The following is a 15,454-nucleotide window of genomic DNA, read 5'->3' as shown; positions in this document are numbered from 1 at the left end:
TCCTTTGAATATTTATCTGTTTCCCTTTTGAAATATTTGAATTCAGGAATGTGGAACAAAATACTTCCAGATGTCATGGGGCCTTGAAAATTAACAGGTCTAGAATGCACAAGGCAAAAAGTGAGATCATAGATATTCCAGAATTTTCCCTGATTAATCTTTGGTGTGCAAGAAAAAAGGAATGGCTTTGTAGAACCTTTCATTAGCTGATGAATTGCGGGTGTAGATTCCATGATTGAGCAAATTGCACATTATCAAAATAACTCATGGAGCCTCTGTTCCTATTCCTCTGCCAATTCTACACTGTAACAAGCTGCAGGGAATTGTTGGAACAAGAACAGCCTTTCGTTGCTCAATGTTCATGTTCTTACAACTCTCTGCAGCTTGTTACAATGCAAAATTGACATGATACTTGTGCAAGTCTCCCCTATCTTTTAAGTGAATGTTGTGGAGAAGGAGAGAGTAGAAATGTAAATTTAAGAACAGAGGGAATTGCTCGTCATTTGCATCCTTTTCCGATATCAGACTGGATTCTCCTAGCACTCTATGAACTGCAGTCATACTCACTGAGCGTTCTGCTTATAGGTAAGATTATAAAAATAGCATGAAGCCAATAAATTGTTAACATTAAAAAAATTGATTACCATGCAATATTAAGCCATTTATGATGAATTATCGAGTCAACTTATCATGAAAATTATTCTCATTAACTGCATAGAATTTCATACAATATTGATTCAATTATTAGACAGATCTTTTATGTATCACACAATAAAATCTACTTTAGCTGACTAAAACATTGTTTGACATAAAGTCTTAAATATATATATATGTCAAGAAGAACTTTAATCGAGCATGACAAATGTTTAATAATTACATTAGTCTCTTACAATTCAGAGCATTAGGAGAATTGGATACACATGATATGTCCTTATGATATTCATTATCTCTGCCCTTTAATCTTAATACAAACAGGAATTCAAGTTATGTGTCACCCAATTGGTTTGACGAATATGGGAATGCTCTTATGCTGGCTCAGAAGATTGTAGCTTTTTTCATTCTTCTACATGGATGTAAGTATCTAAGATGAGCAAATGATCTACTATCGAAATATATCAAGAAAATAATGACTTACAAAAACAAATTTGTTAAATTCGAAACATCTTAGTCTTTATTAAGTTCTGAATAATTTATGTTCTTCTAAGTGAATCTGCCCTGAAATTAGCTAATTTGTATACAAATAGTAACAATGCAAGTTTCAATTCATCTTCCTTTTGAATTTAGAGAAAAAACAAAATTTCTAAGATCTAAGTACTGAAGTGCCTAAGACACAAATTATGAATGGCCTATATTTCATACAATTGTTTTAACCTCCAGATAGATGCATAAAACTTCAAAATTCTGGAAAAGGATCATCTGCTTTTAATATAATTATTTAATTACATTCTGGTAGATTTATTTTACTGTATGTCCCCCTTTTAAGTCCTTTCAACTTTAATTACTAAGTACACACTATTACTAGCCAAACAGTTGGTGGTGTTTTCGAATTAGATTGAAGTTAACATTTCAAAAAGAAGAATTAAGATTTGGAGTTCCTTAGTATCAAGACCACTGAACTCAGTTGCAAATACTTTGCAACTTACTAAACCTTTTGGTTCAAATATTCAGTTGAAGACATTCAACTAAGATACACTGTAGAGAATTTACAAACTAACATCTCTAAAACCATAACCAAAAAAATGTTTCTCTGAAGCTTTGCTCCATAATGATTCTTTAAATGCAGTCACAAAACTATTGGTCACAATATTTATTTTTCTCCAAAATGTTTTAAAGATAAATGGATTTTTATTCAGTAAGGGAATCAAAGGGTAGAAAGGTGGAGTTGAGGAATATCAGATCAGCCATGATCTCATCAAACAGTAGCGTTCACTCAATGGACTGAATAGCCTACTTCTGCTCTTTCATTTTCTGGTCTTATATGTAAAGACGTTGTAAATAAATTATTGTCTATTCGAAGGTCTAAAACACCTTAAGCATTGTTAGTGGGATATTTTATTACTCAGGGATGTTCGTGTGGGGGCAAAAGTTAATGCCCACCCCTGTGAGAAGAGGCAGGAAGATGATGGTAGAGAACTCATTTCTTTCCATCATTGTCACAATTTGGACTGTGGCAGGTGGCTTTCCTAACCTGCTGCCAATTTTGCCCCGAAAGTGGGCTATTTATACGCACAATAATTAATTAACAGTCTCATCTCACCACCAATCACCCAGCAGTGGGTGTGGGGCCTCGCTATGTGGGGAAGTGTGAAGAACAAACCCCTGAATATTGGTTTTCAGGCACCTGTGGACAGGGGATCCTCATTGCCAAGCACCCAGACAGTCGCTCATTGTGACCCTCCCCATTGCCACTACTCACTTGTGCCTGGGTCCTTGGCGATCTTTGTATTTGAGTGGGTGCAGCACTGGCCACAATGGGGGTACTGAGCATAAAAAGCTCCTAGTCTTTGATTAGTTGACAACTCTTGCTGAGCAGGATCTATAACTCTAGGGTTCTTTGATTCTGAGGAAAGGTGCCACTGTCCATTTCAGACTGACTCAGAGGGTGACAGATTTCCAAACGGCAGGTGAGATCTTTGCCACCTGCTTTAACTACCACTTTGGAAGAATGGAACTGCCAGTGCAATAGCAAATCTTAGATCCAACAGATGACAGCAGTGTCTTCATTGGGAAGAAGGTAATCATTTCAGAAAGATAGTGAAGAACTGATTTCCATGCAATCTTAAGTAATTTATGATGAAGCATCAAGTATTCTATCATTAGAATTATTCTCATTAACTGCATCATATTTCATACATCGTTGATTCAATTATGAGGCAAATCTTTTATGTATTATACAATAAATCCTACTTTAGTTGAGTAATAAATTATGTGGCATAAAGTCTTCAATATACATATGTCAACAAGAATTCTAATCAAGTTACTGAACAGAATTTACATAAACCATTTATCTTTGATTTCAAAAGTCAGGATTTGAGCCAATCTCAAGCCAACTCATAGAAAATGTTCAAAAGTCTCATAATCTATAATTTTTATTGCACGATAGACCAAATGTAACATTAGTGGTTTTCTGGAGAATGACCAGTAAATGGTTAAGTGCTCAAATAAAACAAATGGCACATATTTTGCGTTAACAATGATGGGTTGCTGTCATTACTTCTCTGAATTGAATAATGAAGTCCACATGGACCGTGTTCAGAGGAGGTTCATGAGAATGGCCCCAGGAATGAAAAGCTTAACATATGAAGAAATTTTGAGGACTCTGGATTTATACGCGATGGAGTTCAGAAGGATGAAGGGGGAATCTAATTGAAACATACAGAATACTGAATGGCATGGATAGAGTAGATGTTGGGAAAATGTTTCCATTAGTAGGAGAGACTAGGACCCAAGGGCATAGTCTTAGAGTAAAGGGAAGACCTTTTAGAATGGAGATAAGGAGAAACTTCTTCAGCCAGCGAGTGGTGAATCTATGGAATTCACTGCTTCAGAAGGCTGTGGAGGCCAGGTAATTCAATATATTTAAGATGGAGATAGGTTCTTGAGTATCAAGGGGATCAAGGGTTAGGGGGAGAAAGTGGGAGAATGGGGTTGAGAAACTTATCAGCCATGATTGAATGGGGAGAAAGCTTGATGGGCTGAATGGCCTAATTTCTGCTCCTATATCTTATGGACTTATGGTATGTGCAGAATAACACAGAAATTCAAAAGTTGTTGTCACTGATTCTATACCTCACAAGAGAATGTGGGGTTGAGGTGAAGGGCCTGATTTTTGCCATCGAGGCAGGAAGCTCAAATTGTGAAATTTCTTGATTCAGCAGATTTATCAACATATATAAGCACTTTGCCTGTTCATTTTTGCTCCGGGGAGGTGGGAACAGGTTTGTCAAGTCAGCCAATCCAGATATGGCCACAGAAGCAGATAAATGCCAAGTCAGGTTGATTAGAAAGCCTTCCTCAGATCTCCAAAACACTTTCCCAGTTGGATTAAAGTTTGTTGTGTCCATTAACTCTCACCCTTCACACCTCACCCCCACCCCTCATTCACTCTTTGTTATATCTATGCTCCTAATGCTATCCCACACCTTTTCCAGCATCCTATTCTCCATCCAGTTTCCCCTTGCCTCCTCATGTCCATGCTCCTTCTAAGCTCCTTGCATCTTCCAAGCCCAGAAATCCAGTACGCAATATAGAATCAATTAACCATAGAGTAACAACCAAAATTCTGAAAATGGAATGAAAAAAGCCTATTGAAAACTTCGTTTTGAAAAACTGTTGCTATTCTATAAAATTCAGTTAGAGAGCTCCGTTATAGTATTAATAACAAAAACTTTACCTCACCTCATGCCTTTAAATCTTGTTGAAATAAAGAAAATGACAATGAAATCAGTTCAAAGAAATAACAACTTCTTATAACCCCGCAAATATGTTAATCAAAGCAACTTGACTTCAACTGAGCTCATCAATTAGAGTGCCTTGGAGTTTAACCACTAATCATATGGCAATCTGGAGACGTTGATTGTGTGGTCATCTGTTTCTGAAATAATTCACAGAAGCCTCATAATGAATGCTTTGCTGAGCACCATTGTACACCAATGAGTTTCTTTACACAAGTGGAAATGAAGGGTTTGTTTTGATTGACCAAGACAATTAAGAGGTCTGAATATTTACTTGGACAGAAGCTAAGATACATGGAGCGAGTAAGGTTTCTGTTATTGTTATTGTTATTAGATGGCTCCGTCAGATTGATAGTGTTTTATAGTGTTCTGTGTCGAAATGTGTGGTGCTGGAAAAGCACAGCAGGTCAGGCAGCATCCGAGGAGCAGGAGAGTCGACGTTTTGGGCATAAGTCCTTCATCAGGAATGTAAACCCTATAATTTTACAAGGTTCTAAGAGCAGCATTGTTATTTCAATTAGATTCTTTCAAGTTTTTCCTTGATGCATATTAAGACAACTTTTTTATATGGTTCAATGGTACACACTATTTGAATAGGAATGGAAGACGTGGAGGGAGGATGAAAGAGGCATAAAAGACATAGTGGGACAAGAAGGGGACATGAGTGAAACCTGTAAACATACCTCACAAAATAATTCTGGATCCAGATTATGGTTTGTGATTCCTCTGATGCCCCGTGACATATGTATCCTCGAGAACCTGGCCCAACTCCACAAAAATGGCGGGAGGTGATCGTGGGGACGGGTATAGAAGGTGTCCATTCCTGCAACAGACCCAGCCCAGGTCAGGTGTGCAGGATTCAGGAATGGGAATGGGAATCTCACAAATGGCTACTGTCTACTATTTTCAAAGGATTCTGGAGTCAGCCTGACTGTGCAAATTTCACCCATACACTACGTCCAACCCCACTCCAAGAATGGATTCAGTAGGAAATCAATTGAATTGGCAGAAACTTCCTTTTTTATGTTGTTGTCTTGCTGTTAAAACAGAACTTGAAAAAGTTGCAATATTATGAATGTGGTGCAACTTGGTTGTTAAAGGCCTAGAAATTTCATAATCACTGTTAACACAATCACTGACCCCAAAAAACAAATTTAATATTTGTGGATGTCAAATTTCTCCATAATAATGAAATAAAACTCCCCACTTTCCAATTTTTTCAATAAAGTTATTTATTCTTTATTTTAAATGATTGCCTTTGATTAAGAAAGAAGTTATTTTGCCATCTGAAAATGAAAATTCTAAGTTAATTAGTATATTAAATGCTTTTGATTTCCTGGTTTGCTGTATGTGAATATTTAACAGTGACTTACTGCTTACTGGCTTGCTGACATCATGGCTGCTATATGGCAAAGACTTTGCAGCAGATTTTACACTGTATCAGGTAAGGACACAACTAAGGTACAGCAATTACCTTGGTTGACAGCATGGTGGCTCAGTGGTTAGCATTGCTGCCTCACAGGTTTGATTCCAGCCTCGGGCAATTGCCTGTGTGGAGTTTGCACATTTTCCCTGTGCCTGCTTGGTTTCCTCCTGATGCTCTGGCTTCCTCCCACAAACTGAAGATGTGCAGATTAGGTGAATTGGCCATACTAAAATTGCCTGTAGTGTCCAAGGATGTATAAGTTAGGTGCATTAGTCAGGGGTAAATGTAGAGTAATAGGGTAGGGGAATGGGTCTGGGTGGGTTACTCTTCAGACGGTCGGTGTGGACCTGTTGGGCCGAATGGCCCGTTTCCACAATGTAGGGATTCTATGACTACTAGATCTCTGTGGGTAGTGTTCTCGTAGGTCAGCAGCATGCAATCTATGTTCTCTACTGAATACAAAAACCTAGCAAATTAAATGCTTGTAACATTAAGGCTCCATATTCTGGATTAGTAGTGCTGGAAAAGCACAGCAGTTGCTTTTCCAGCACCACTACTTCAGAATCTGGTTTCCAGCATCTGCAGTCATTTTTTTACCACATTAAGGCTCCAATCCATTGATATAGAAAATATCTAATTAGAATTAAAGTGAATTCTTAGTTGTGTCATAAACACTTTGAAACTGATGATTTAAGTCTTAAAATGCACCATTCTATTTCTCAGTGTGTACATCTATGAGTCATGTTCATCGATCCAATCCATTATGGAAACAGAGTCCACTAAGTAACCAATGGTGGTGTGCTGCTGTCATTATTGCGTAAGTGTAACTATTGCCAATAGTTTTAATAAAAGAAGATTTAGTTTATCATACAGATGCAGAGTGCAGTAAAATCTGATAGACTAAACTACACACAATGAAATATACAGACCCTAGAGAACAGGATGGAACTTATAAATTTGTTACAGAATAGAATTCATTTGTGGAAAAACTAAACTGCAGTAGAACAATTCCTGAATGAATTATTACTTTGTCCATTTAAACTCTCTTGCAGGCTAATCATGGACACTCTAAATGTCAACAAATGTGAAAATGAAGACAGTCCAACATACATACACCCCCCACACCTGTTTTTCTTGTGCAGATAAACCTGCCACCTCCCACCTGCCCTGCCCCACTAACAGAAAAATGATCCTGGGGTGGGGGTCTATCTGAGGAAGTAGGCAACAGGAGGGTATGCAAATCTCTAAAATAAAAACAAAGAACTGCTGATGCTGGAAATCTGAAAATACAAACAGTAAGTGTTGGAGAAACTCAGTAGATCTGGCAGCATCTGAAGATCGGGAAGCAGCGTTAATGTCTCAACTCATGCAAATAGGGTGCATTGAGATGATGCCCAGACAGGGAGAAAGAGAGAGAGAGGGAGGGAGAGAAAGAGAAAAGGGAAAAATAAAGAGATTGCAGATGCTAAGCTAAGAGAGTATAATTGCAAAGTGGGTTGATAACAAGAAGTATAAATTTTTGAGAATACTTTGGCTGTGCTGCCATATAAATGAGACAGGTAGGTTCTAATAGACCCCCCCCCCCCTCATCTTCATTTCTTGTCGATATAATGATGATCACTCATGGAAGAGTGCATCAAAAGAAATAAAAAATGAAAAAAAAAATGCAAATGCTGTAAAAATCAGAAACAAAAACAGAAATTGCTGGAAAAGCTCAGCAGGTCTGGCAGAATCTGTGGAGAGAAATCAAAATTAATGTTTCAGGTTGAGTGACATCAAAAAAAAGTGACTGTTTCAGAGTTTTGAAGTCTGAGAAGAATTAGTTAGATTAGGATGCCATACATCAAACCTTTATTACAATACTTAACTTGTAAGATGAAGAAAGAGTATTTGAAACTTATTAGGGACAATGACTACTGGCAATAGCTTTACCAATAAAATAGATTAAAAAGGTTAATTGAGGAAGAGAGGTTTTAGAGATTTGACCCGAAAAAATTGCTCATTCATTAGATAACAAGCTTTTTTTTCTGTAACTCATCCCAGAGTAAAGACTGGGGAGAAAGTTTGATGTTCCCAGATATGTCAGCAGGATTCAAGTTTTCTTTGAGAACTAAGAGATGCTGAGATTGAAATGAAAATCTTTTTCTGACTTAAAGCAATATGAGCTTTTTGAAGGTAGCATTAATAATGGAATAGACATGGTGCTTCTAATGGGAGTTCAACTTGGATATATGAAGACTTAATAGAGCTTGTGATGATGTTAAAGATGGGAAATGTTTTCAATTTCACTTCAATATTTTAATTCTGTTTTGTATTTAGGTTTCTTCTTCATATGATTCAAATAAATGTAGCCTACCACATGTGGGATAATAAATCTTCACATCTTGTTTTTCACATCTTGGACATTCCAACAGCAACTTGGCTCCTTGGTTTCCTCTGGCTGTTCCCACTGATGGTTATTAATGAATTTCTTAAACTTCATGAAATTAGGTGAGAACAAAATCTAACACTTATTTTGCAGAGTTTGCAAATTCATAAATTCAAAGGGAATTTGGATTAGAAAAATATTTTCCAAGCTACTATGTTTGAAACAGAAAAATGCATTAAGATAACAGCTCATTCCTCCACTATCAGAGTCATGTATATTCTACATCTGTTTATTTCCAGTGATAATTTTACTGATATGCAGAAGCTGTCACATGATTATGGTCTCAGACCCAACCTAGCATCTAAGAAAGCAGTTTTTGTGCAGTGCTAGTTTAATCTGTAATGATATTTGATCTGACTCCTCTATTGATTTGTTATTGGCGATTTAATTTGTACCAGTACAATGTGCTATTAACCCAACAATTAAGAAAAGTCCGTGCGCAATTGAGTGAAGTATTTGGCTCCTCTAGTACTGCGTTTTATCACAGATTATACAGTTAGCAATTGCTCCAAGGAACAGACACCAAAAGGCTACACTGACCTTACAGCTTCCTTTGCATGTCACCTACATGTACAAGAATGAATATGGAATGAGGAAATGTTACTTAATTCTTCCAAAAAATTAAATATAAGTTGTCCTAAAATTAGACCTTTTTGCATTGCCTACAATAGCAATGGCACTGTTTGTAAACAGGTTTCATCCTCCATTACTACTTTCTTTTAGTTTGGCAAGTTATTCACAGCTTCTCTTCTCGCCTATGTTTTTTTCAAGTTTCACCTAGTCATCATTTTGCATCACAAGCAGCAACAGAGCAGCACAGTGGCTCAGTGGTTAGTACTGCTACTTCACAGCACCAGGGACCTGGGTTCAATTCCCACCTTGGGTAACTATCTGTGTGGAGTTTGCATGTTCTCCTTGTGTCTGCATGGGCTTCCTCCCACAGTTCAAAAGATGTGTAGGTCATGTGAATTGCCCATAGTGTTAGGTGCATTAGTCAGGGGTAAACTTAGTGGGGTGGGTTACTCTTCAGAGAGTCGGTGTGGGCTGAAGGGTCTGTTTCCACACTGTAGGGAATCTATTCTAAATCTACTGATAACCCTACCACAAAGTGCACTATACACCCACTAATATTTTCACAAATTGAGCATTTGCTTGCTCCATTTAACAAAACTTCTGGCCATCAATTAGCCTATAATGGGAATGCACAAAACATAGAGACCTCTCCCCATGTCACCTTCTCTCACAAGGAGCATGCTAAAAATTATTCTGAAATAGAAACTTTCTCAGATTTTGATGGTTTGAACTCATGGGACTCAGTTCTACAAAACTACAAGCCCTTTCAAGGCCAACTGCAATCTTCTAATTAAATCCAGATCTTGATTTATTCCTAGCCATTTTATCTGACTCCTGCCAAGGTTCTAGTGAGAGTTTAAATGAGCAAGTGAATTTTGCTCCATTCTTCACAAGTTTACAAGATATGTGCAAACGAGGAGAGGCATGATAGTGCCAAAAGCACCAAGAGCTGCAGTACACCATATTTACAGCACCGTAATATTTTATAAAATAAATGAGCTCTCTTTAATTTTCTGCAAGCAATGCAAGGGAGATATGCTTGCCTGAATTAAGCTGCATTGTTTCCATTCTCTCCATTTGCAGATCATGTTTTATTATTTCAGTACGGTAAGTAACTGGACAAGGAATTGAGAGGACAAAAGAACAGAAAATGCTGAAGAAACCCAGCAGGTGTAAACATTCTTAAGAAAAATCACAATGGACTCATAATGTTAGCTCTGTTTCTCTCTCCACAGATGCTGGCAGACCTGTTGAGGTTTTCCAGCATTTTCTCTATTTGGTTCAGATTTCCAGGGTACACATTATTTTGCCTTTATTTAAGGAATCAATAGGCCTGAAATAATAATCCAGTAAATGTACATTCAACTCCCATCATTACAGTTTGATAATTTAAATTCAGCTTTGAAAATAAAATCTGCAAATGAAAAGCTCATGTCAGTAATAGTGTTGATGAACCTGCTGGATTGTCATTAAAAACCCACTTGGTACACTAATCTTCTTAGGGAAGGAAATCTGCTTTCCATGTCTAGCTGAATCTGTATGTGGCTCTAGCCTTCACCAGTATGGTTGGCTATTAACTGCTCTCTGAAGTAGCCTAGCAAGCCACTTCATCACATCAAACTGCTCAAATAGAAGACCCATGGTAACCTTCTTACAGCAACAAAGGACCAAAAATGCTGGACTTGGAGGCAACATCCACATTCCAGAAGTTCATGATTTCCTGTGGCTTCCCTGCAAATCAGTCTCCCTTTTAGTTTGATACAATCTGTGAAATTGACCACTTTGCCTTAATTATTTCCACGTCATGGCAACTTTTCCACTTTTTAAATCACGGATTACTATATCATAGACTCAAAGGCAAAATGAAATATAGGAAATAAACTGGAACAAATGAAAGAACAAATCTGTGAGCAAGACTAATAAAAGCCTCAAATAAGTTATGGTAACTGATAAATAAAGAGGCACAATTACATTCGATTTCAGGGAAGGAAATAATCTGTGAACCTAAGCTTAAAATAAGCCTCAACCATAGGAAGAGATCCCAAGTCATTATCAGAGTTCTCATTTGCTACAACTTTGTAATTAAAAAAATCTAAACTATTGGTATCAATAAACATCTGTGTACTGATGTAATTCTAGATTTACAGACCTTCTGATGCTCTCAAGTAACATAAGTAATATGACTTGGGCAAATAAATATTAAAGGAAGCAGAGTTGAAACATACCAATGTACATTCTATCCTTCATAGTTAGTAATTAATCTTTCAACATGCTAAAATATTACCTCCAAGAAATCATACATTTCCACAAGAACATGACCTTTGGAGCAGGAAATACACTAGTCTGCCACTGACAATGACAAAAGGCAAAGAATAAGAATGCATTCAATGGAAGAGACTGGTAATAAATCCCAGCAATGACAGAAAGGCTTACAATCTGAGAAATGATATTATCCGAACCACAGATTAGTGCCTGTTTCAATTGTAATGAACACTATTAATGATTCAAATAAAAATACAATTTTTAAAATATCATTCAACTTGTTCAGAGAAGGATCAAAATAAGTTATTAAAAAAAAAAAATTATTATAAATATGATGGAAGATAAATATTTAGAGCTCTCCAGTGTTTTAATGATAAGCACATGTCATCCGAACATATGAATTAGGAGCAGGTTTAGGCATTTTGGCACCACTAGCCAACTCCACTATGTAATAAGATCATGGCTGATCTCAGTGTGGCTTCAAATCCACATTCCTGTCTACTCCCAGTAACCAATGACTCCCTTATTAGTCAAGAATCTATCTACCTGTCTCATCAAAATATTTAATGACCCTGCTTCCAAAGACTCATCATCTGCTAAGAAAAATTAACCTCCTCAGCTCCATCTTAAATGGGAAGCCACTTATTTTTAAACTGTGATCTAAGTTGCACCATAAATCGACTAAGTGTCAATTTCAGAGAGTTTCATGGAGGGACTCTCTCCAGGAGCTCCAACAAGTTATCTCATACAATTTCCACAGCTCATCTCATCATGTACACACAGCACCTCTATGGTGCTGCTTTCGTGCTCTTATGCACTCACTGGTGGTGGAGGTATTTACCACTGCCAAGACCTTCCACGATTTTCATCAGCACATAATACTTAAAACTCAGTTGTGTACCAGCTCAATTGTTGCCAGCCATAAAAAGCCCTTCACAGTGCATATAATGGGAATGAAACAAAAGGAAAAGCCTCTGACGGTATGAGTGACACTTTGTTGGAAATTGAAGATCAAATTCATAACTCTATTGTTACTTCATCTGGAACCCCTGACCCTGACTGCCCCAAATCATTGACTGACACATCCACACCCCTGCACCGAGATCAGACACCGCCCTTGACTAAATATGATGGGACCCCCTGACTGGCAATAGCCCCCCTTGACTTGACTGACGACTACTCCTCTTAGACTTTGAGAAACCATTTGGTTGATGCACATTCTGTATGTCTGCTGTGTAAGCTGCTGATAGGTGTTGTAGGTGTGACATTGATGGGGCACGATTCATACAACAGCATGCTGATCATTATGACTGACCACTCCTGGCAGACACGACAGGTTGCTTGACTTTGTATCTGCACTAAAAGCAGAGGCAAAACAGAAGTACTGTGAGCCTGAACGTGGAGGCAATGTCCACAAAGAGAAGGCAGTAAGCATCCAAATAGGAGCAAGGTGAATGAATACTTAAAAAAAGGAAAGAACTCTGAGATGCACCTTGCTCCGTTGCAGGAAATGTGTGCCTGTTCCGGTGTACAAAATAGATGAGCTGCAGACTTGTAATGAGTAGTGTCAGTCAACTCCAATGGGGAGAACTGTATTCTAAATGAGGTGCAGTTATGCCATGATCATTTGGTGAGGCCTATGTCTGTCTAACACCAACTTCTGTGGATTGGGGTGCAGGCAGTCACTGCTAATGAAGCATGGCCAAAGATGTTGGGGAGCTACTGGTTAAGATGGAGGTCCAGTGAAGGCAATGGTGAGCTGCAGCTACCTGGTCATGACTCTGACTTCCATGTTGGGAATTGTTGCCATCTAGTTTCTCTTCACCATATGGGGGAATGGCAATTTGCAGATAAATTAGATGAGAATAGGTAATCATTAAATATTAATGAATTGAAATAGCTCATTAGCAAACTTCTAGATGTTGAGAGGTTGCAGAGGGATACGGGTGTCCTAGTACATGAATTGTATAAGATTAGTATGCAGCTACAGCAATTAATCAGGAATATTAATAGAATGGTATGTTTTGTTGCAAAGGGAATTGAATGCAAGAATAGCGAGGTTATGCTTCAATTAAACAGGGCATTGATGAGACTGTATTTGGAGTACTGTGTTCAGTACTGGTCAGTATACAAAGAAGGATCTTAATGTGTTGGAAGCAGTTCAGAAAAGGTTTACAAGACTAATACCTGGAATGAGCAGATTGGGTTATGAAGGATGGCTTAATGGACAAGGCCTTTATCCTCTGGCATTTAGAACAGTCCAAGGTTACTTAATTGAAAAATATAAGATCCTGTGGGGATGCAGTTGGATGGATGTCAAAAGGATGCTTTCTCTTGTGGGAGAAACTAGAACTAGGGGTTATAGTTTAAAACAAAGGATCACCTGTTAAAAATGAGGAAACTTCTTTTTCTCTGAGGGTTGAAAATCTTTGAAATTCCTTTCTGCAAAAGGCAGTGAATGCAGAATCTTTAAATATTTTTAAGGCAGAGGTAGGTAAATCTTTGATTCTCAAGGGGATTAGAGATCATTGGGAATAAACAGGATTGTACAGTTGAAGTTAAAATCAATTCATCTTATTGAATGGCAGAGCAGGCTTGAAGGACCGTATGATCCACTCTTGTTCTTTGTTTGTATGCTTTCATATTCATACCTTACCATTAAAACATTAAGTTGAAAATCAGACTTATTTTTCTTGACATTCTAAGTCTTATTTTTCTGATCTTGCCATATTTTCCCAACTGACTCCCACATCATTCAGGGGACTGTGAAAATTCAGGCCTGTGTCCCATTGTTCTTGTCTTTCTCGTAAAGGAAAATATCCTTTCAACATCCACCTTGTCAAGACCCCTCAAGATCTAAATGTTCTGCTAAGATTGTCTCTCATTCTTCTAAATTCCAATGGATACAGGCCCAGCCTGTCCAGCTTTGTCTCACATGGCGATTCCCTCAATCCCAGTATCAGTCAAGTGAACTTCTATTAGTCAGTGAAATACAGTTGAAATGTGTCTGTGTTTGATCTGCATTGATAGTAATGTTTTAAGAAAGAATTGCCATTTCACTGCACAGAGTCATTTAATTAACTTCTGTAAATGTTAAGATTGTAATTTTGAATTCATTTTTATTTCCTCGTGCTGTTACCTTTTCGTCTTAGGCCAAATATTATAGCATTTACTTTTATGTTTGACATCTTTGCACTTGCTTATTGTTAAACTGTATCATTTACCTCATGTGTGGTTTTCAAAGCATAAATGTGACTGCTATCTTCTTCATCCATTCCCAAGCCTTCCTGATCTCATACAATAAGGCCAACCTTTGACATAGCAGATTTACTTGGCTGACACATTTTTGTCATACGGTTAAACAGGCATAATGTACCTAAGATTCAAGACATTTTTCAGTAGATTATCTAAGAGGAGGATGCACAATTTAAAATGCTCCAGTGAACAAAAGTGAAACATTATTTCCTATGCTGTAATTCTTTCATTTAACATTCTGTTCTTTATAAATCTACTGTTGTGTTCAAGTATAATTCTGTTGGTACTCTTGCCTCTGAGTCAGAACATTGTAGGTTCATAATAATTTATCCTTCTAATATCCGAAGATTTTGTACCTAAGATGGCATGAAGGACTGTAATGTTGAACTTTTATTTCTTTATTTTTCTAATTTACTCCTAAGATCCTGTACCTAGGTACCCTTGTACCTAAGATGGTGCTGTCAGTGGTGACTGTAAACTTTTCACTGAACTCATGTGAATACATGACAATTAATTCTAGAGTTATAGAGTCATAGAGATGTACAGCATGGAAACAGACCCTTCGGTCCAACCCATCCATGCCGACCAGATATCCCAATCCAATCTAGTCCCACCTGTCAACACCCGGCCCATATCCCTCCAAACCCTTCCTATTCATATACCCATCCAAATGCCTTTTACATGTTGCAATTGAACCAGCTCCACCACTTCCTCTGTTGCCCTGTAGGTCTCTTTTATATCTTTCCCCTCTCACTCTAAACCTATGCCCTCTAGTTCTGGACTCCCCAACCCCAGTGAAAAGACTTTGCCTATTTATCTTATCCATGCCCCTCATGATTTTGTAAACCTCTATAAGGTCACCCCTTAGCCTCCGATGCTCCAGAGAAAACAGCCCCAGCCTGTTCAGCCTCTCCCTATAGCTCAAATCCTCCAACCCTGGCAACATCCTTGTAAATCTTTTCTGAACCCTTTCAACTTTCACAACATCTTCCCAATAGGCAGGAGACCAGATGTGCACGCAATATTCCAACAGTGGCCTAACCAATGTCCTGTACA

General features: G+C 37.8%; 2 protein-coding genes across 2 annotated transcripts in view; one reads left to right on the top strand and one right to left on the bottom strand.

Moving 5' to 3' along the window:
• The window catches only part of LOC122560525 (GRB2-related adapter protein-like), a 262,677-nt gene that overhangs the window by 179,368 nt on the left and 67,855 nt on the right, over positions 1–15,454 (bottom strand). The gene's annotated exons all lie outside the window — the stretch shown is intronic.
• LOC122560527 (transmembrane protein 94-like) overlaps positions 1–15,454 on the top strand; it is a 109,657-nt gene that overhangs the window by 68,326 nt on the left and 25,877 nt on the right. The window contains exons 14-16 of the mRNA XM_043711235.2: positions 976–1,073; positions 6,604–6,697; positions 8,200–8,370. Of these exons, the coding sequence (XP_043567170.2) occupies positions 976–1,073; positions 6,604–6,697; positions 8,200–8,370 (363 nt within the window). The remainder of the gene's footprint in view (positions 1–975; positions 1,074–6,603; positions 6,698–8,199; positions 8,371–15,454) is intronic.

Source organism: Chiloscyllium plagiosum, unplaced genomic scaffold, assembly GCF_037043375.1.
Source record: "Chiloscyllium plagiosum isolate Xiang-an unplaced genomic scaffold, Cpla_swu_hap1 HiC_scaffold_20, whole genome shotgun sequence".
Classification (NCBI taxonomy): domain Eukaryota; kingdom Metazoa; phylum Chordata; class Chondrichthyes; order Orectolobiformes; family Hemiscylliidae; genus Chiloscyllium; species Chiloscyllium plagiosum.
This window is presented reverse-complemented; position numbering and strand designations above follow the sequence as displayed.